This window comes from Colletes latitarsis, chromosome 11, assembly GCF_051014445.1.
Source record: "Colletes latitarsis isolate SP2378_abdomen chromosome 11, iyColLati1, whole genome shotgun sequence".
In the NCBI taxonomy this organism is placed as follows: domain Eukaryota; kingdom Metazoa; phylum Arthropoda; class Insecta; order Hymenoptera; family Colletidae; genus Colletes; species Colletes latitarsis.
In genome coordinates, this window is record NC_135144.1 from 30,745,848 (window position 1) to 30,767,124 (window position 21,277).

Here is a 21,277-nt window from a genome sequence, read left to right on the forward strand (position 1 = left end):
TCATAAATATTCACGACACGAAGCGCCATTTTTCACATTCTACGATGTATATTAAATTTTTTAAATGCCCCTTTAAAGAAATACAGTGGTGGACATAAGTATTGCCACGGTACACGATTTGGTATAAAAACGTTAAAAACTATTGAACAAATTTTTTGTACGTATCTGTATTTATCTCATATTTGTATTTATCTCACTCGTATTTGTTATTAACGCTTTAATCTTGTAGCAGAATGTGAAGAAAAATCAAAATTCACCGAGAGGATAATTACAAAGTTGCGATCACAAAACAATATAATTCTAAAAAATTATGTTTTGTTATTTCAAGGATGCAAGCATTTTTGAAAAAGTATCGTTTAAATGTTTCGATTGGAATACGAAACGAGAACCTTGAGACACGTCTTGGATTCAAGACTGTTCGGGAGGACATGGACTATTTTCTAAAAGAGTATCGAACAAGGCTGAAAACTAACTAGCCAACTAATTGCACGGAACATGCATCCCGAGGGAAGTAGAAAATAGCCAAATGATTTGATAAAAAGCACACGATAAACTCTACGGAGTAATAAGAATTAACTCTGAAAAAGGTTTGGCCCAATGAATACCTGCCACAAGCGTCCCAAGTGGACAATCTTTTTCAAAGGTTGGCCATTTAATAACAAAATGGAGAAATAGATTCAGTTAGTCTACAATCCAAGGGCGTTTACGTGTATAATGATATTGAAAGAAAGGATTGCTACGAGTTTTCTTCCTTTTCTGACGAACTTTGCGAGCTTCGCGCGTCTTTCTGCATACAACGTGTCTCGGTTGCGCCATTGACGTAGAAAATCGAGAGACCCCTTTTTCGATCCGGCATCTTTGTATCGTTGCTAACGAATAATCACGTATTCCCATTTATCTCCCGTTGACACATTAAATCACAGTTTCCACGGCGAATCCGGAGATTAGGCGATAGATGTGTCGTCACTGTTTCGTGTTTGCCGGCTGGTATCTTTCGATCTAATGAAGCGGAAGGTCATACGCATTAATTATCAATGAGACGGTAGATGTATGCAAATGTATGTACTGGTATGTATTTAGCAACGAACGACGCGTACGCAGCGTTACAATAGAAAATGACCATTCTCGCGCGAGCCACTAATATTTTTAGTAACAGCGTATCATTAAACGTTGCCAACGTCCGGATAAGCGATCCAACGTCCTTGGGTCGGTAATATGTACTGTTATAAAAGGCACAAATAATGTTGCGGTTTCATTAACAGAGATTGGAAATGCAAATGACGGCGATGCCCCGGCGAAGAAAAATTCTGCGACCATAAATCTCTCGTATGAGAGACACGGCCGTACGAAATTCACCAGTGACGGGTCCATCAGGGTCAGAATGACAAATCTCTTAACCACTCGGAGACCAGTTCGTCCGTTCGACTCGAATCGCTTGCTGAAAAGCATTCACTCGTCTGAATCGTTGGCGCCAGAGTATATATGTCTTCAGGAAATCCCACCGAGTAACGGGAATCATTTGGCTACCTCGAAAACTATTCGCATTAACGTTTCACGTTCGAGCTAGAGAGCCTGAACTTTCGTAAATCCTGTCGATAGCGTTATGCAGTACTTCTACGAATATTTCTAGCGTTGATTGTTGTCGTTTCGAAATGGCTGCTGGAGAACTTGGACCAAACGACGAACGACTGCACTGATCGACAAATCACGTACAACAGTTTCTATTACTGGTCTGCTGAAATTAATTTCATTTTCGTAATTAGAGTCATAGCGGGAAGTATACATATTTGTCATTGATCGGTGTCGTCGTTCGCGGAGGCGGTTGTTTACAAAATATTCGCAGTTATCGAATACAGTTTCCGCATCGTGTGAAATAACCTGTTTGCGTTTATGTGAATTTGTTGTCAACGCACACGATCGCGTTTAAATTGGAGACGAAAAATATTCCATCCAGTCGTCCTCTATTTCACGGTGAAATTTCTTATGTAACCAAAGCTACCTCGCACTTTCTTTTTCTTCGTGCAAGCTGCCTTTTTTGCACCGCGACGAGTTTTTGCGTCATTTTTCTCTGCAGAAGAGCAACTGCTACGTCATAAGATCGTTGGTCATCAAACTGTATCGACTCGTTCGGTTCAGTCTCAAAATTTAAAATATTTGTTAAACAGAGAAAACGTGACTTTATCCGAAAGTGTACCTTTAAATAATTCTATATTTCTGTTCTCGATACAAAATAATAAAACTGATTTGAAAATCTAAACAGCTGAAATTCAATTCTGTTCCACTGTGCGTCATCGTGAAATTTTTTTATGTAACCTAAACTGCTGCACGGTTTAGTTTGTTTGCGTGTGACTTGACTTTCCTATTTTGTAACGAGTCACTGTCCTCGTTTTCCAGAAAAATGCAAATACTATGTTAATTGCTATCCTTTCTCCGATTTAACAGTAGACGAAGTTACGTATGTTGGCAGATGCATTTCTTTGGAACACTTCTATGGGCAATATATCGTTTTAACGTCTATAAGTTTAAATTACAATTATCATATAGAATCTACTACCTACTACAATACGCTACAGATATATTCTTCAATGTATAAAATTAAAAACAATTAATTCTTAACAATTTCACGTTGAAAGTTTATTTTTAGCTTCTATTGTATTTATAGATTTCAACCCTGAAGAGAGTCAATGTGGGTCAGCACATCGGTCTTGTTACATGTATACATATATTATTTGCTTCTGATAACACCCGATATATTATGAAAATAGGACAAACTAAATTATCCTTCAAACGACAATACAAATTTTCAAAAGTTAGATCAACGTGAGACCGTTATTCTTTTAACGAATAAATAAACGATTAAAAGCGATAGTGTTTGAAAATTTTTATTAAATTTTGATTTGTTTCGAGACGAGACAAAATTTGTTATCTCGTATATTTGCCATCAGTTGCCTACTGATAAGATCATCGATTTACTTAGTTCACAACGAATCCAGAGACTGTCAAATTATAGCTACGTGCGAATCAAGATTTGCCAGGTCAGCCTAAGCGATTAGATCATCGCAAAAACTTCCACGAACCGTCAATTAATTTTTGTAACTTTTTTATTTTGAAGTACCAAGCCCGAAATGAATTACGTAATTTATCGGCGACGCGATTATAAACTCGTAAACTATTCCTTTTAATTCAAGATTTAATGTTGTATACAAAAATTCGTCCACACGTTCGTCTCCGTAGCTTGCAACAAACTCGAAGATAAAGTATACGAGATACCAAATAAATCCTTTCACAACGCATTTAAGCTTCGTTTATTATATTCGATAAATGGATTGAATTTCTACAAAAAAAAGTTTTGTTATGGTTTTAACCATACTCCTAACAAAAAGTAAGAATTATATAAGAGTCGGAGCTTCGAAGGTTTCGAATTCGGATTCCGCGAAAATTAGGTGACGAACCACTCCTAGCTTCACGTATATAATTTTCGAGCGTGCAAAATGGAACAGGAATCAACCATCGAATGAATCGTGGGTTTCACGTACTGTTGGCTGTAACTGTTTCGAAAAAACTGGTCGCGTCTTTGGGAAAAGAAATACAATGGGCAAATAGTTGCCAGCGACGGCGCATAGTCTTGCACGCGGAGACTTCAATGCCGGCAACAGCCAGAAATTTATCGGGTTTTAATAAGTACAAATTGCGGCGATTGCTTGCATAACCGCTGTGCTTCGATGCGTCCAGCGTCGGATGTACGCTATTTTGTAATCATGAGCAGAGCAATGTTTATAACGATTCTGAATGGGAGAAGGGGAGGGGATCTTGCACGGATCTCGCGCGATACACGGTTATTAAGGTGCGCGTTTCGTAATGCCCCTGGAAAAAACATTACTGTCTTTTTTCTCGCTCTTTTTTTCTCTTCCGTTAGTTGGGCGAGTTTTCAAGAAGCGCATCGGATACCGGAAGCTTCTGGAAACTCGATCCGACCGCCAGATTCGTGAATCGGTGACCGTCCGACTCCCTCAACCGAGAAAGAATTTTTCCGCGAAAAAAAAGAACAAAACATCGATACGGAGTTCCGTTACGGACGCGAAAAAGAAAAATTGTTGAATCGCTAACTTCGAAACCGTGAACAACGCTTTTTAAATACGAGACAAAATTCGACAGGTTTATTTATCTGTAATAAGTCGACGACTTTTCGGCGTTGTGCCTCGATCCTAAATGAGAAATCAGAAGAAAAAGCGAATATTTGTGAAAATATATTAAGGAACAACGAAACGCTAAACGTATATTCATATTGAATATATTTTCGTGAAACACGTTATCAATTGAGTTTATTGTAAAAACAATTCTTTCCCAATATACCAAAGTGATGGAAAAGCAAATAAAAAGATTAGTTTCAATTTATCCAATACTATACGCGAATTTTTGTTCGAAAATTTGAATGGTAAGAAAATCAAATATTTCAATTAGCGAAATGAAACGTACATTCTGAAAGTGAAAATTAACGGAAAGGTAAGAGGCTTTTTTGTCGACACCTGCCTATCGAGGAGGTATGTATAATTTATTTGGCCGTGGGCAAATTTCAATAATGGAGGATCATCAACCTAAATAATTACGCTTCCCTCATACATCTTGCTAAAACTTCAAACTTTTTGCCACTCCTTGGATGACGTCAACATACCATTCTCAACCATCAACTCTACACAAATTGATTTTTCGCTTTTTTCTTTATACAAAATATCCTTTTCTGCTTGATCAATTGCTGCGCCTTTCAGACTATTCGTTATGGAAGAATGATTTTATATTAATCGGATGACGGCAGTTTTTTATACAATTTTTTCCCTCTTAAATCCGTAGAAGCGAGACGGTTTTGATTGATTGATTTCTGGTATAGTAACTTTGTTAACGTCCTGGTATTAATTTATCATGCTTCTTGTGATTTTTAATGAATCCGTGGGATCTTTTGCATTTCCATAGATACGCTTGCAACGATTCTAAAAATAGATGAAACGTTTCTTGATGAATCGAAATCTTGTCGATTTATTACGATTGTTACAATTTCCACGTGTTTTCCAATAATTTGCTTTTAAATAACGAACGAAAATACTTGTCACGTGCTGTTCTATTTCTTGTATCTTTCGACATTTCCATAATATTTGCATTCTTCTAGATAAAATAAACACCGTGTCGACTTTGGACTTTATCGCGACAAACCTACTGCAGAACACGTAGTGTGATTCTGATTATTTAATGCAATTGGTACAGTTACAATTAAACAAAAATTAGGTGGAAGATAAGAAATGGTGTAGATCGAATAAAAACAAAAAATTCGAAAACATCGTGTATTCGTTCCTGACTGTGAATGTATTTGCAAAAAAGAAATACAAAAACGAGCGGACTGCATAAAAAAAAGAGACTGCATAAAAAGATTATGTCCTTTCACGTCATATCACAAGTATGGAGAAACTGGTTGATGCTTGTCGATGTTTAATTTAAGTTGTGCGAGGCGCATTGAACAAATGAAATGGAACGTTTAATTTATCCAAGGCTGAACATAAATTAATAATTACGACTCAATGTCATTATCGGCCAAAGGTGTGACGTTTCTTTCAAAGTACATAGGAAGGCCTTTGTTTACTTTGAACAAAAAAAACACTTCAATTCCGGGACCAAAAATTTTGTTGAAACAACGAACGCGTATAAAATTTATTACCTGTATGCATAAATACGGATACGCAACGATTCATAATTGACATGGATAAATATCGCAAGCTATTTGCAGAGAACGTAGACACGTTTTATGCCAACAATATGAGAATACCAAGAGAAATAGATAAAATGTCTACTTGCAAATAGCATAACAATTCGCGTCAGTATTCCATTCATGCGTTCAGAAAATATGATCGTCATTATAGTTTGCCTTGTCTCTATTTACATTCCTCGTTACAGTTACAATGGGAATGCAAAACACTTTCGATAAACAAGTTTTCGTATAATCGATCGAACGAGATAAAAATAAAAAAACCTCAGCATACATTCAAGGAGAGCTGTTTTCTTTTTAAAAAGTTAAAAATTTTTATAAGTACATGTCTTAAAACAAGGGACGAAGTTTGGCATACAAAGTGACAGTTACAATAAACACGCGCAGGTACGAGAATGTTGCAACAATATCTTTGTTCTAACAATAACATTTCGTTCAACGAGAGATTTATATTCTCGCCATCGAGTGTTACTTTGCTTACGTATGACAAAACAGAAAAAGAAAAGCGGACTCGAAGTTGTTACTGAATATGCATGCGGATGCAAGGTTGGCGAACGAGTTGTCAGTTGTTGTACTTATGTAGCATAAATTTTATGATTTTTCAGTTAAGTTGAACCTGCTATAAATATGCATGCTTATTTTCTCGGATCTTGAAATAAAGACTTATGGTCACGATTATAGACACTCGTTTACGCATGTTCATTATAATTTTTTCAATCGCGCGTCGATTAAGTAACTACTTTTTCTGCTTGTTTACAACGTAATTGTGTACATTCTGCAGCCGTTCGACTTTTACTCGTGGGTAATCAACCATTTTTACTATTCTCGTGCAAAGTGACTGAATTAATTTTGTGAAGAAGTTCCGTGTTCCGTGACGGAATTGGATTTCGAGTCGACATTGACCGTACAGAAATATTTAGCGTCACTTATATCTTATAATTTGCAAATACGACGCATGTGCGTGGCTAATATTTGCAAATGTAAATGAGAAGTGTGTCGATTTTCGATTCGTATTCATTATAGTTTTTTTTTTGCGCGTAGAAATGTAAACATACATGTAAAACGATGAATGGGTTAAAGTTGACGTCTTAATCCGGTGAAACGAAAATCTTTCTAACGAAAGAAGGTCTTATATATCGAGGATCCACTATCAGAATTCTACGTGGAATGGCGATAGTGAACAGTAAACACAAACAATTTCTGTTAATGAAAAACTATACACGATTGTTCCGATGATCGTCCGGTTTTAATTGAAAATATTTTAAATAACTTTCGAGATATATCGACATCCAGGAGTCTGAAGTGTTTCTTTAATAATAAATAGTAGATTCCTCTGTTTTAAATAATACAGACGACCGAGGAGTCTTCAAAAATCTGAGACAACGATATTAAATATTAACATTAAAACGAAGTGATTTTGAAGGATAACCTCGCGAAGGAGTCCTCAAGCTTATGATAATTTAAGTTCTATTAAAATACTTTAAATACTGTTATTTGTTCGTTTATGGATTTCGAGAGGGAATATTTTGGTATACGTAGGCATAATCTAACAAAATGAAGCCAAGTGACAGAGAGCCACATGTAGTAGTAGCATAATAATGAATAATGATGGTAATTTTCTCTTATTATAGAATTATGGATAATGTGCACGTCAGTGACACTGAAAATTCAGGAAGTAAGTAAATTTGATCAGAGTATAAGTTAGCTTTGTTACAGATACGAGTATCGGTACGAAATAACCGATGGTTATGCAAATTTAGGACGTCAAAATTGATATCATGCAAAATATCGGAAATATTCAGAGAAGATTCAAAGACAACCTGTGTAACGAGCCGTCTAAAATAGTACTTTATCAATAATATTTTTGCCCAGGGAATTGCTGACGAGACGTGCCGAATAAATTCCTAACCAATGCAAAAACACGTCCAAGACCTAACAATATTTCATCAAGCGCTGTATCAAACTAGTACCGGGAATTATCAACCGCGGGATAACTAGAAAGTAATTTTTTCAACGTAACCGCGCGCCTTTGTCGGAGGAATTTCTCCTTTCATGGCCGTGCTGCGCCTCGTAACGCACGTTGGAATGTCACAATGTATAAATAAAGCAATAAATACGATTATTACGAGCTGCAGCCGACATTTGTAACCAGTATTAATCACCGGAGCCGAGCGAATTGAAAAATTAAAGGTCAGCCGCGGAGTGGAAAGCTGCGGGATTTGATTAGGCTTGATCACACGCGCGCCGCGCGTAAAATGCAAACAACTCACCTCGAGAGAGGATCGACGAAGAGAGCGACGATTATTACTGCGACGATTACACAAGTTAGATAGATCGCTGAAATTTCGTAGATCTCGGACTCCGGGGGACGCTCCAGGTTGTCGTGGCCTCCGTTCCCAAGGACGCAGAAGTCGGCGCCACAGAGTTTGATTTTGTTCCAATTGGTGGTGCTGTTCCCTCCGGTGCTGCCGAACTCTCCCTCGCTGAGCACTTTTCAAATTCAAACAAAACGAACAGATTTTATTAACGAAATGACCACGGTCGGACAGCTCACGCTAAATGTTTAGAAACTAAAACTAATGGTTAAGGGGACCAGGCAGTCAGAGCCTTTTTGTAAGGGCTTAGTAAAAAAAAAGATGGTTAGGAATAAATAAATTCCCTTTCGCAATATTAAAATGTATACGAATACAAATTTCTTATTGCAAACTCTTGTCAAACAACCATGTAGCGAGCACTTAAACAAATACAAATCATTTTTATTTTACCTCTTTTCAATGCTTGGGGTTTTAAGAATGACCCCCCTAAAATATTAAAGTAAAATTCGCAAAAATAACAAAGTTACAGAAGATTTAGTAGATGTAGAAAATGTAGTACGCGTAACGCTTGAAACTAACTGCTCTTTTATCATTTCTGCTGTGGCAAAGGTTTCACATGAATGGGAAGTGTTTTGATCGAAATAACTATACGAATCAAGAGTATTTAGTCTGGAACGATAAGTGGTGTCAATGAAATGTACCGATACACGACTAAAGTGGTCCAATTATGAAACGGTCGCAAACGTGTGCTAAAGATTACGGATATTTGAGAATCAGGACGTCGAACCAAAAATGACGAGGAATTCCAAAAAACTAAGACGTTGCGCGAGGAATTTCTCGACGGTAAATATAATAATTTTAGACCGCCCGGCACTTTCGAAAGTTTCGTTTGTCTTTGCAAAACAATGACTTTTTTCTTTTGCTGGGTCTCGTTTCACGCTGCAGGTGTAATCGACGACCGCAAAAAAAGAATTCCTTGGTTCGCGATACGAAACGAGCATTTCTATTCGCGTTACGTTGCGAAATGTTTCGTCGATCCGATAATTAAAGATTCTCGACGAAATAATTTATTCGAAAGTCCTGGAAATATGGAATCAAGATTGGTTAGAGTTCAAATGTACAACTCTTCGTGATGTAAGAGAAAATATACTTTCAAATAACTCACCGGTTACTCTGCGTAGAAGGGAACGAATCTTAAGGATCGGACGCGTAAGACCGGGTGTTCTATAACGCCATACAACTGATCAGTATTCAATTTTTGAAGGAAATCAGATTCCTAGTGTCTTTGAATATTTAGTTGTAAACACTGTAAAAACTTCGTAGTCTCTTTTTGCGTACTTAGTGTCTGTATTTGTGCTCATTCTTTCTTCCGCTTCTTCATAAAGAGTGTTCACCCGTTAAATAAATAAAAAATTAGGAAAAACTGTGAGATCGTAACGTTCATTGTAGTTCTTATCGATCTAAGTGGCTTCAAATCTGATGTCATTCTACCGATGTATTCAATGTGTCATGGCCGCGTTCATTATTGTTTGCGCAGTACGCTGCGCGGGAGATAGAAAATTAACCAACGCGACGTTTCCCGCCGAAAAGAAAAAAATAACGAAATCGTGGTAAAATTGCTTCGTGACGAGGCTCTCTCTTTTCCCCTCTCATTATTCGCGGACGATCTCGTTTCTCGAATATGTAGATGCCGAGCTAAGTAGCGATTATACGCCGCTAACACAAAACGTATCGACATTCTGGCGTCCATATTGACCAATCAGCGTACGCGGTCATCGGACAGCGAACGACAGGAACTTTCACCGGAGCGTCGTTGATAATATCATAGTATGTTTACAATGTCTACCACCAATCATTTCCGATTGTTCGCGAGTCCTACTTATCGGGTGTATAATATATTCGACCGATTACGCGACTCTACGCGCGCGGTGCGCAATTTTCTCGATCAAAGGTAATCGAGACATTTGAAACGCACCGTACAGCCGCCATTAAAACGTTTCGATAACTTCCTCGACGATTTAGCAACGAATGTTTCGCGAATTCTCAGCGAAATTGTCGTGTCAATATGTGCCGACGAGAAAATGAGGAACGATCGGGGGGAAAAGAGTGACATCTTTCGAAAGCGAGTTATTCCAATTAAAAGTAGACCGCGAAGGCGAGACATATACATAAAGGAGACGAGTAATTTAATACTACGTACGTATTATCTGCGTGTAATTGCTTGGCGATAATTACGTATGTACGTGCGTGCAAATATATTTGTAAAAAATTAGTGAATCAATTATTAAAATTATACGGTATTATTCCAGGAATAGACGTGCCGTCATTCGAACATGGAAAATGGATAACAGGGATGGTGATATTCTACTAGTTCTTTCTTGCAATAATTTTTAATATTTTTTTAAGGTTTGAAATTTCACGAAATACCGAACGTTTCGTGCTTGGAATACTCTTTTTCGATGTTATTCGCGAACCTAGCTTCGATTCTTTTCCATCGACGAGCACATTCTGAGATCGCGATCTAACCATATTATTTTATTGCAGACGTAAAACTGTATGGTATCTTTTTGTCCGTGAGTGTAGCCTAAGTGTCGATGTTTTAGAATGTACAATGCATAACGTACACAGCACAACAGTTCAGCGAGTGAAAGAATCGACTTGGCTAGAGGAAGAGGTTCAAGAAACGAGATCCCCCACTCCCTCGATTCTGTCAATACTTTCATTGAATGCTGTCGTACTCCGATCTGCTAGCCCAACCAGTAAGAGGTGGAAGAATTGCCCCCGTCAACCGGCGTTCCTACCAAGCCGATTCTTTCGCTCTCCGTATCTTAATTGCCAAAGTATCTAGTCGGCTTATTTACGATCGTTCTATACTATCTGGAAAATAGATTATTATTATTCGCACGATAAATTTGCCTGAAATTAAACAGCTGTGCCGGTCAACGGATGTCCCAATTAACCGGAACGCACCGTATACTGACACTTTCCGTATTTACTTCTTCCGTCTCGAGCATTAAATTTCTCTTACCGCACTTCGTAAAGTACATACGTTCTTCGTCCGTGTATCACATTTCACATTCTTTGGTGTCTGAACGCGCCGCTAGATTCTTTTTTCAGAATCCTACTCGATGAAAATTGCGACAAGAGAGAAGGAGGAGGATCGAAAACAACGTACCAATGTACCCCTATCCGATACGAAATCCCGATCCTTCGGAAGGAACAGAGAGAGTCCGAGAAAGTAAGCGTGACATCGTCGAGACGCGAAGCTGGGGGCCATGGTGGCTGCGCGAGTAACCAATATGTCGACGGAAGAGCCGCTTTTCGCGGAGGAAGCTCGAACGGTCGAAGCGTCCGAATGATAGAAAACGGTTAAAACGCGTATTACCGCCACGCCGTATCGGAGAATGCGTACGAGGTGGTACGGAAACCGACTATCACGAGTTTATACCGGATAAATCTTGTTTCTTCCCGCGTGCGAAGCTGTTCTCTGTCGCTGTTGCTCCGCTGTTACGGTGTTTCCCCGTCTTTCTCCGTGAGTCTCCCCGGCAGCGTTGTCAGTCAGACCCGCTCGAAGCCCAACAAGTGTCCGTGAGGAACGGCCACGACACGTGTTAAACCGGCTCCGTGCATTCGATATTCGCCGGAGTGCCGAATAACGAACGCGGAGCAACGTTCCACGACGATGGAACTAATTTTCTCCCATAAAACGTAACAAAGTTTATTCCCGTCGCTTCTTGGAATGCTCGCGCCGAACGAGCCTCGCCTGTGTTATCTCCGACACGCGACCGACGATGCGTCGGGTTACTAATGAGTTACCGAACCAGAAAATACTTTGCACTTCTTACTTTGTACCGCGAGCTGAAATGAAAACGATACGAACGCGCTCCAACGATCTTACGAGGGGAGCTTCCGCCAGTGGAAATCGCTTTTGAAGCGGTAGTAGGTACAAGTTATAACTACATTCCGAGTATCAAAAAATTCTGAAGGGTTTCTTCAAAATTAGCCTTCGTTTTTGAGATATTTTGATTTAGAGGTTACTTAATGTTAATCCTACATGACATCAACATTAATTGTACAGTATGGGTGTCCAATGACGAATGATAATTTTAATTACAGAAGGCCAGTTGACTGTGAAATAAGGAGATCAGGAAACTAACTTATCTTCCAGATAGTACGACTTAAATAAAAATCTAACAGTTTTTCTGTTTTTATTCGTCTGATTTGTTAAAAAAATTATAATTTTTTATCGTAACAACTACGAATATGCTTTTAAAAACGAAATTTCTGTTATCGAATTTAGAGTCCGTTTTTATCAGTTTCGTTTAGCAAAGTAGTTTTCATAATATGGTGTTTAAATTATTATTTACTAAAATTTCACACTACTTTCGATTATTTAAGTACCTGCATTTACATCAAAGATAAAACTCGTTACGAACAATTAATGTCGCTAATCACAATAACAGCAATATACACGCGATTTACAGAGTACCATCGTATTGAATTATTTTACAAACTACTGAATGAGTAGTCGTAGATTGCTTATCTGCACGAATAGTCCGCGACAGTGGTTCTTAACATTTTGTTCAAAAATTGATACGATTGATTTTAGCACGCGCCGTGTAGCGCCGGGTTATTACATTGCTCTCGACAGGGAAAAGACCAAATGTTTGGCCCGACTGTCTGACCACGCACGCGTTATTACCGCTACGCATGGTCTGTCGCAACGCTTGTTTACGAAGCGCCGTGAAGCAGCATGATTTCACGACCGTTTCTCGCGTTTCGTAGGACCAGGTATGTATCGATATGATAATCGTCGCGATGGTCAAACCGTCGCCAAATTTACGACTCGCGCAGTGATATTGACACCGATCCCGCGTCCTCGAGCAGCTTTTCTAAGAATGGTCGTCTATTTAGACTTTAGACCAGTAGTTCTTAACCTGCGTAAACAGATATCCGGAGGACCGCGAATTTTAATTTACCGCGTAGAAATTTTAAATATTTATTTTCGTTGGCAAAAATTTGTTAAAATTGAAACTAAAAAATCCGAGCAAGTCAGGATCTTCAACAATGATTTAACCAGTATTTAAGGACACTATTTTGAGGAGCATCACATAGAAATGGCTTACGAGTTCCAATAGACTGCCAAAAGGTTAAGAACCACTGCTTTAGACGATCATCTCAATGTCGATCTGTTGCCTGAACATTTGTATTTTAAGCGTTTTGTTTCTTGGAACCTACGAGCACGTGTCCCAAATGTGGTTCGAAATAATTTACGGCCAATGTGTAACTTTCGTTGAAAGTTAGAGATTTCAAAAATGATGAAATAATATGAAGAAATGATTTTGATAAATATGCTCGGCCCTGCTCGTTTCTCATGGTTCGACGGAATACTGCGATTTCAGCACGTAGTATTGTTTTTGCTGAATACTTAATTCGTATAGCACGTTGCGACTCTTAATTGAATGCCTTCCACAGAACGACACATCCCTTTGAGCATGTAATTCTCTAATTATTATGAGCAGTTTAAATGCCAATATCCAAGGCGAAGCACTTAATACGCTCACCTTGAACAACGTATAAACTACACGTTGTATGAAAGATTGTTATATGGAGAAGTTGCATGATTTAGAAGCAGCCATTGCATAGCGTATGTTCTTTTTTTCATAGACGAAGACGCCTCGGATGTTTGAAGGTAAATTTATTTTAAAATGGAATGTCACATAGTTCATGATAGAATCTTATAGAACGATTAATTCTAAGTAAGAATGTATTAACCAATATTGACTTTAAACGTAATAGTTAACGAGATATTTTGCTACGTTTTCCGATAATTTGTTCCGAGTAACATCGAGTTAAAAAATTCAATATCATCGAACATTTCAATAAAACAGCTGTGTTTACCTTGCAATGTTTATCGACGTAAGTAATGTTGCCTCACTGTGATCGTCTATTATGTTCGTGATTCAATATCGGAGATATCGAATCTGTTTTATCGAAATTTTTGATAATGTTAATTACAAATTTTATAATAAAATTCAAATTTTTAATTTTGGCATAACAAATATGATATTCTATTTATAAAAAAAAAACGATGTTTATCTTGAAATTATTGAAACGCCATTGCCTATGAAAAAAATTTTCAATCATCTATCTTCGAAGAAATAATGTTGTTTAAGAAATGAATTTTTCCTCACCGCACCTGCGTCTTTTTATAAGTAAATATATCTGTTTGCTTATTCCCGTAGAAATTATTGTTTTCTTTCCAGTTCTATTTAAATTTTCTTACGATATAACGATATAACAATTGATGTTGATACAGGTGAAAAATGGCCTTTAAAATATTTTTGGTTCTTGTAAAATAATTACACAGCTGCGGTCTACGCTATGTTAACAAAATGCAAATTGATACTCGTGCTAAAACGATATTAATAATGCCTGCTCTGTAACATCTATATAAATCAAATTGTGACTTCGTAGTTGTTCAATTTTTAGCAGATTTTGATTCAGATATTTATAGTTTATAGAGTGTCTGTATCAAATTATACATTTAACAAATACTTTCATTCTATGGAAGGGAAAATGATATATTCGTGGTAGAGAGTATTATCAATAGGGAAAGAGAGACACAGGTAGTAAATGCATGGAAAGATCAAGGACTCAAGACACAATAACGATTGAACACGTTGGGAAAGAGCGAAGAATTTAAAAAGATATGTAGTAAGATCCAAAAGATATTGGTGAGATTAAACTGTGGAATGTTATGGCACGTGTTAAGGGAATGTACGGGTGCAGAGAGACTAGAGAGATGGAAGAATTGTTGGATGAAAGAAGGGGAAGGGTATTAACTTAATGGCGAGAGAAAGGAAGACAAAGGAAAACGTGTGAGGTGGGAAACAATGGAAGGATGAATATGCTTAAAGTTTTCATTGAAAACGTCGTGTCGATGATGTTAACCTCCTTAGAGAAATTGGCACATACATGCACGATTAGTTTCTAAGTTGTGGCGACACCTTCCGTACTCGCCACCAGAAGGCTGCGCTCTCGATTCTCTCACAAGCGCTCAACTGACCCTTCCGTTTCTATACAATACTCTTCGACCGACTATCCAATATTAGGATCCTGAATTCCTCTGTCTAGCAAACGCGCTATGTTTTAAATATTATAATACAGGAATGATCGCTAACAAATTTGCCAATTCGTCGATAAAATATCTTATCCCTGAATAAGTGTAAAAAAGGAGGAATAGATAAGGCTATCGCTTACCTAAAGACGAAATCAGGTTTCCCCAGAGTTCGGCGGTCTGCCAGGCGAGGAAGAAGAACCCGAAGAATCTGACGACAATGGCGTCCACGGGTTGATCGGTGAGCTTCGCGTAAACACCACCGACTTGCGTGAGGTAGGTAGCTTTGGCTGCCCACATGGGTGCCGCGCCAAGACCCAGGAGGACACCGGCCGGTACCAGGGTGTAAAATTTCGGATAGAACTGGGAGCCGATGTACGGGGCGTAACACAGCATAGAGACACATAGCGTCCATTTAACAGTGAGCCTCTTGATAACGAAGGTAGGCACGAAGATGCAGGAGAGTACCAGCGCCGCGTAAATCGCTGATAGAGACACAGTACCCAAACCATCACTAGCGTTTATAGACGACTGAAGGTTCGCTGTGCCTTGAAACGCAGTAAACTGCACCATAAAAGCTATCGAGACGGTACTAATGTTCTTTAAAATTCGCCATTTCTCGCCACGCGAAAGCTTAAACTTTCTGGACTGGGTGTCGTCGTCCGTGGACGACAACTGTGGCGGTTTCTGCGGCTCCGGAGGTATACCGTCGGTACCATCGTCTTTGTAACCCTCGTTTCTGTAACCGACCCCACTTACGGTCACCGTGTAAACGGTTCCGTCACCACCACCGCCGCCGCCATCTCCGCCACCCCCGCCACCGACACTTCTGGTACCGTCGTGTTGTGAAGTTACCATTCTACGTGACTGCTACCTGCAACATATCAACAACCAATCGATTATTAATCTTTTCATCGTTTAAGGGGGGAAACCACTCTGACGAATTGAAAAAATCGAAATTTTTTTTTATTTCTTTTCAATGCTTAGGGTTTTAAGAATGACTCCCTACAATATTAAAGTAATATAATATTCAAAATAACTACTTTGAAATACCACTCTTGAGTTTTCTTCAAACTTGGTCAATTTTCATCCAATTTACTTCAAATTTTTTATGGTGGTTCTGGAGTAATTAGTTTCGACGTGTTGTTAAAAGAAATATTAAAGAAAAAGTTTTATAGTTGCGCCCAAAAAATTCTTGAAAATTGCCTTTATTTTCAGCCCTCACAGTGGTTTCCCCCTTTAATTAATCTGAAATTCTATTCTATATTTAGAAAAATCGAACGGTTTCCGGAATAGGCGAGAAGTTAAGTTATCGTCGTGTAGGTACTCCTATATGAAATTGTAATCAGTTTTTCTTTTAAAGACGTCGACAGTTACAACGAATAATTGGTTCCCAAGATGCACGTTAAATTTCTGTGCGTGATTTATAGAGTATTATGTTCACGACTAAGCATTATATAACCACGCAGTTTGGAAAAAAAAAACAAAAGTTCGAGAAATAATAATACTGTTTAATGTAAATATAGTCGTTTTAATAAACATTGGAGGAATAAGGTGAGTCACTTGCGTTATAAAACGGGAATAATTATTCGTCCAATGTTTATTAAAATGACTATATTTACATTAAACGGTCTTATTATTTCTCATACTTTTGTTTCGTTTTCAACTGTGTGGTTATATAACTGTGTATACTTTTGTGTGCAATATGTAGAACAGTTCTAATATTTTGAGTGTGTTTTTTAAGAAAAAAGTATTTGCTAATATAGTTGGAAAAGTCAGAGACAGCTTTGTACGAACGCATATCATAAATTTAAAGAATTTGAGAATTGTTACATCGCTCACAGAAAAAGTGTGTGTATGTGTATGTATCGTTGCAAGACCAACTACGAATTATTGGCTTATTTGCATCCATAATGCAGTCTGATAATGTATCAAGTAGTCTTAAGTAATAAGTAGTAGTCTTTAACTTTCATCTATTACTGTACATCTGTACTTCGCCTTTGTACTGTAATTACATATTCATAATTTTTTATATTCAATTGATTCCCTCGACTCATTTCTATGCAACTATAGTGTAATAAACACGTGTTATTAGGTCGAAATGGTCAGTTTAGTTCAATTTTTTTAGAGATCCTCGAGAGAGTAAGCGAGGTTAGATCCAGAGAATGTGGAGCAGAAGTTCTTAACCCGAGGTTTACCAACCTAGAATCCATAAAATTGAACGAAAAACCAATTCCAACTTTATGCTCGATGACTTCTAAGTACAACTTAGCCTTGCATTTGATAATAAATGTAGATGACAAGTTTATTTATTATCTCTGGGCTTTAAAAATATTAAACTCAAATCATATCTTAAACAAGCAAAACTAAAATATATTTGACTATACATATGTAGATTTCCATGACGTTTAAGCTAGCTTGAGTCTGTTTCCTTGACAATGCTTGTTACTATTATGAATTGTATGAAACTGAGTCACATCTGATAACGAATAGGTTTCCTAGCAGTGCGAAAGTGTTCATTTTTAAAAGAAGTATTTTCCATTAAAATTTAAAGAAATATTTGTAAATATACCATTGAACTTTATAAAAAAACCGTAATTAATTCCTTGAATTTATTATAGAGCCATTGTGGTGGCTCTTATTCAACAGTCCAACAACGTTAAATCCATTAAGTACGTATAAAGACAAATGTTCTAAGCTATTTCGATTCTGTTTATAAGAAAGTAGTGAATTGACGATGAATGTTTCACAATTAAATCTTTAATCAACATTGGAACCACAATACGCCCGTACTAGTTTGTTCGTGGTATTTGCCGATATATTTTATCGTGTTTTATAAATTAGAAAGGTTCTTCGACAATCTAAGAATGAGGTCCAATCGCGCCAGCATTGACTGGTCCGTAAGGTATTAACCCATTTGCATCGAGAAGTGGAATATTCCACGCACGACGCACGGTGTTTTAAAACCGTCGTCTGACTGCGAAAAACTATAAATCAACCTGTAAGCGTATAAATCATCGAAGAAGAATCGTACTGTTTATTATTATAACCCTACAATACGATTCTCTTTATAACGTTTTTATTAAAAAATAAGTACTTGACATCGACAGTTTATGAAAATCGTTTCCAAATTGTGACCTAATTTTCATACAAATTAATTCAGCCGCGAAGAAAGACCTTTTAAATTCTACACGTGTTGATTGACTAGCATAATTACATAGTCTATTTCACTACAAGGTATTAAAATTAATGTCTAATCGAGCAATAAGTTATACTCGTGTGACCATCGGGTTGCCTGTTGACAGGGGCGCTTTAAAAATAGGAAGAAATCATACAGAAAGAATATAACAAATAGTTAAAATTTATTAACATCCAATGCGTGGGAGTGGAAGGTGTTGAAAAAGCAGTTAAAAAATGTCTGTGTGTAAAAATCGATATACAAGGAGGAATTTTATACGATCTAGAAGCGAATTCGATCAATTAAAATTAACTTGCACCACTATGTTCTCGAACATTTTGATTTTTCAAAATAAATGGTACAATAACAATTTGTTCTCTTTGTTTAATAGCAGTGATAAGTACTGCCATCTTTCGGTAAAGAATGAAGTCATATTTTAATTAACTAGAAATGCAAACAGATGCCTTTAAGATTTGAAAAATAGCATGAACATAAATTTTCAAAATTTGGACTTACACAACTGTAATCTTCAGCCCGATGTATATCGAAATTATTAAAATCTGCGAGGAAGCCTCCAACGTAAATAATTACCAACATGATTCATCGGAGATGTATTCGCATAAAAAGTATATTTTAAAATTATCTTCATTTACCAGTATTGCAATTCCTAGCGAATCGACAAGCTTCCCTTCCCCTCCTTTAGTATTTAACGTGACTGCTTGTTAAGTTTTTCTTGGGCTAACATATTGCATATTAGCCGGCGCCGTCGTCGTCTGACTCGTTTCTGAGCGGAAAAATATTGCATTAACACATCGACAAGCTATGGTATGTCTATAAAATCGTACTATACAATTTTAATCTTGATACTCATAATAAACGAAGGTATACTTTGTTTTCTTTTTCAAGGAAAAAAATAATATAACTTTTCATCGGCGAATAATTCGATGCTGCTATTATCAGCAAACGAAGCAAGTTGCGTTCATTACTTTTACTTTAAGCGTATCTAAATAGACCACTCTAAAGTCATTATCGCACAAATAAATTTCAACAATCGACTCTGAAATCATATTTAAATTTTCCTTAATACTATGTGCTATAATATTTAACAACAAAATTTCAATAAATTTGCATAGAGACGAATACTGTTTCCAAAATTTATTTGTACACTGAACGGCTCGTTTACGAAGCTAGTTTTCAAAAATAACATTTACCTAGACGTATACACGGTAGAAAAAAAAATGTGAGAATTGTTCGTATATTACATTTCACTAAAAAAAAAAAATTGCAAGATGAAGCAATTGAATAATCGACGTCACTCTGTTCAAGATAGTGTATATGTATTTTAATATGACCATTTAACACGTCACCTGTCATGCCAAACTCCTTCAATTGTCCACGAAAACGAAACTTTGTTTTTAGATAATAGAAAACTAGCATACCCACAATTCGACATTGAACTTATTTTTGACAGCCTCGTTAAAATTCAAGAGTCCTGTCCAAATTCATTTTCTTTAACATGTAATCTTAAAAATTACATTCTTTAACTCCTCAGAAAAAAGTCATGTCACCCTTTCCTTCTATCACTCTTATCGAAGAACCCGTCACGTTTTGGGCAAATAAAGTATTAACGTAGAGGTTATTAAATAAAAATACCTTGGTTATAACGGACCGTTCATTGGTATGAAGGGGCGCGCGGAGACCTCGTCACGAATCGCGAGTTAAAGAGAATCCTTTCTTTTATTTGGAAAGGCCTTATTGAAGCGTTCGCGAAGCACGTTCCAGTTGCGCTTGTAAATTCGTTTGTCGTCGATGTAATCGATGGGAATGCGTGACCGGCCGCACAATGCCGTGACACGTGTCGTACGGCGTGCATCGCAATTAACCGGCGCTCGCAATACCTTCACCTCCTTCGTCGCTCTTTTCTTGCCCCCGACCCCCACCACCACCACCTCCAAATCTTCGATTTTATTGGCAGCGTTTCTCATACTACTTTCTTCCGTGCCAATCGGCCGTACGCGAGACACAGTGGGCCAGTAAACTTCCGAAAACGACCAACAGTTCAGAAAACGAGACTATTACGAGCTATTACTTTTATAGTGATGTAATTAATTCCAATTAAATAACACGATCTAATATAATTTTACAACCGTGAATACAACTTTCGAAACGCACAACACTTTACTGTATTTTACAACGCGGCGATACCTTGCGTCGCAAAGTCCCAACTTTGACAATTTCATTAGTCATGCATCCAGACCCGATTATCCTATCACCATTCGCGAAACTTGCACGTACATCACACACTCGTGCCACGTATCGTCGAAAATTCACGTTCACCCTCGATGACCGTATTCGAAAACGTACCATCCGATCTCAGACAGTACAATGGCGGATACACGGGGTGGTCCACGCAACTTGCACCTCTCGACTTCTAAAGTGTGCACGACAAAATTGTTTGTACCATAATATGGAAGAACGTCGAATTATAAAAGAGTTTCACATTTTGTAATTTATCGACTCACTTCTGGCCAGTTTTTGAGTGTCTTGTGGCCCGCTGTTCGAGGATGAAAACGAAACGCACGACTAATTTGAAACACAAAATACGGACAACTAAATTTCGACCGATCGTGAAATATTTAACGGCCACGATCGACGGTTCATTAATGGAACAACGTTCCGAAAATGAAAACCTGTCATAGTTAATCGCTGTCCGCGTGATACGCGCGAACACGTCATAACCGCGATATTGGAAACTCGAACCGGAAACCAGAAACGCGATCGTACGACTAGTTACATTTTTGTATTTTTTTATTTTCTTTTTTTCGAACTATTTCGTGATTTGCGCACACTTTGATAACGTAAAAAATTCACCGAGACACTTTCAAGTATGTGCAATTTAGCGCTCTAAACGA

General features: G+C 37.6%; 1 protein-coding gene across 3 annotated transcripts in view; it reads right to left on the bottom strand.

Moving 5' to 3' along the window:
• The window catches only part of LOC143348501 (UNC93-like protein), a 52,669-nt gene that overhangs the window by 17,989 nt on the left and 13,403 nt on the right, over positions 1-21,277 (bottom strand). For 2 of the 3 annotated variants that reach the window (XR_013080778.1, XM_076778767.1), the window contains exons 2-3: positions 15,331-16,061; positions 8,023-8,242 (exon numbers count right to left, since the gene is read on the bottom strand). Coding sequence is in view for 1 of the 3 variants with exons in the window: in XM_076778767.1 (XP_076634882.1) it covers positions 8,023-8,242; positions 15,331-16,045 (935 nt within the window). In the remaining 2 variants the exon portion in view is untranslated. Of the gene's footprint in view, positions 1-8,022; positions 8,243-15,330; positions 16,062-19,018; positions 19,117-21,277 lie in introns of those variants that run through there. The other variant, XR_013080779.1, reaches the window with a different exon arrangement.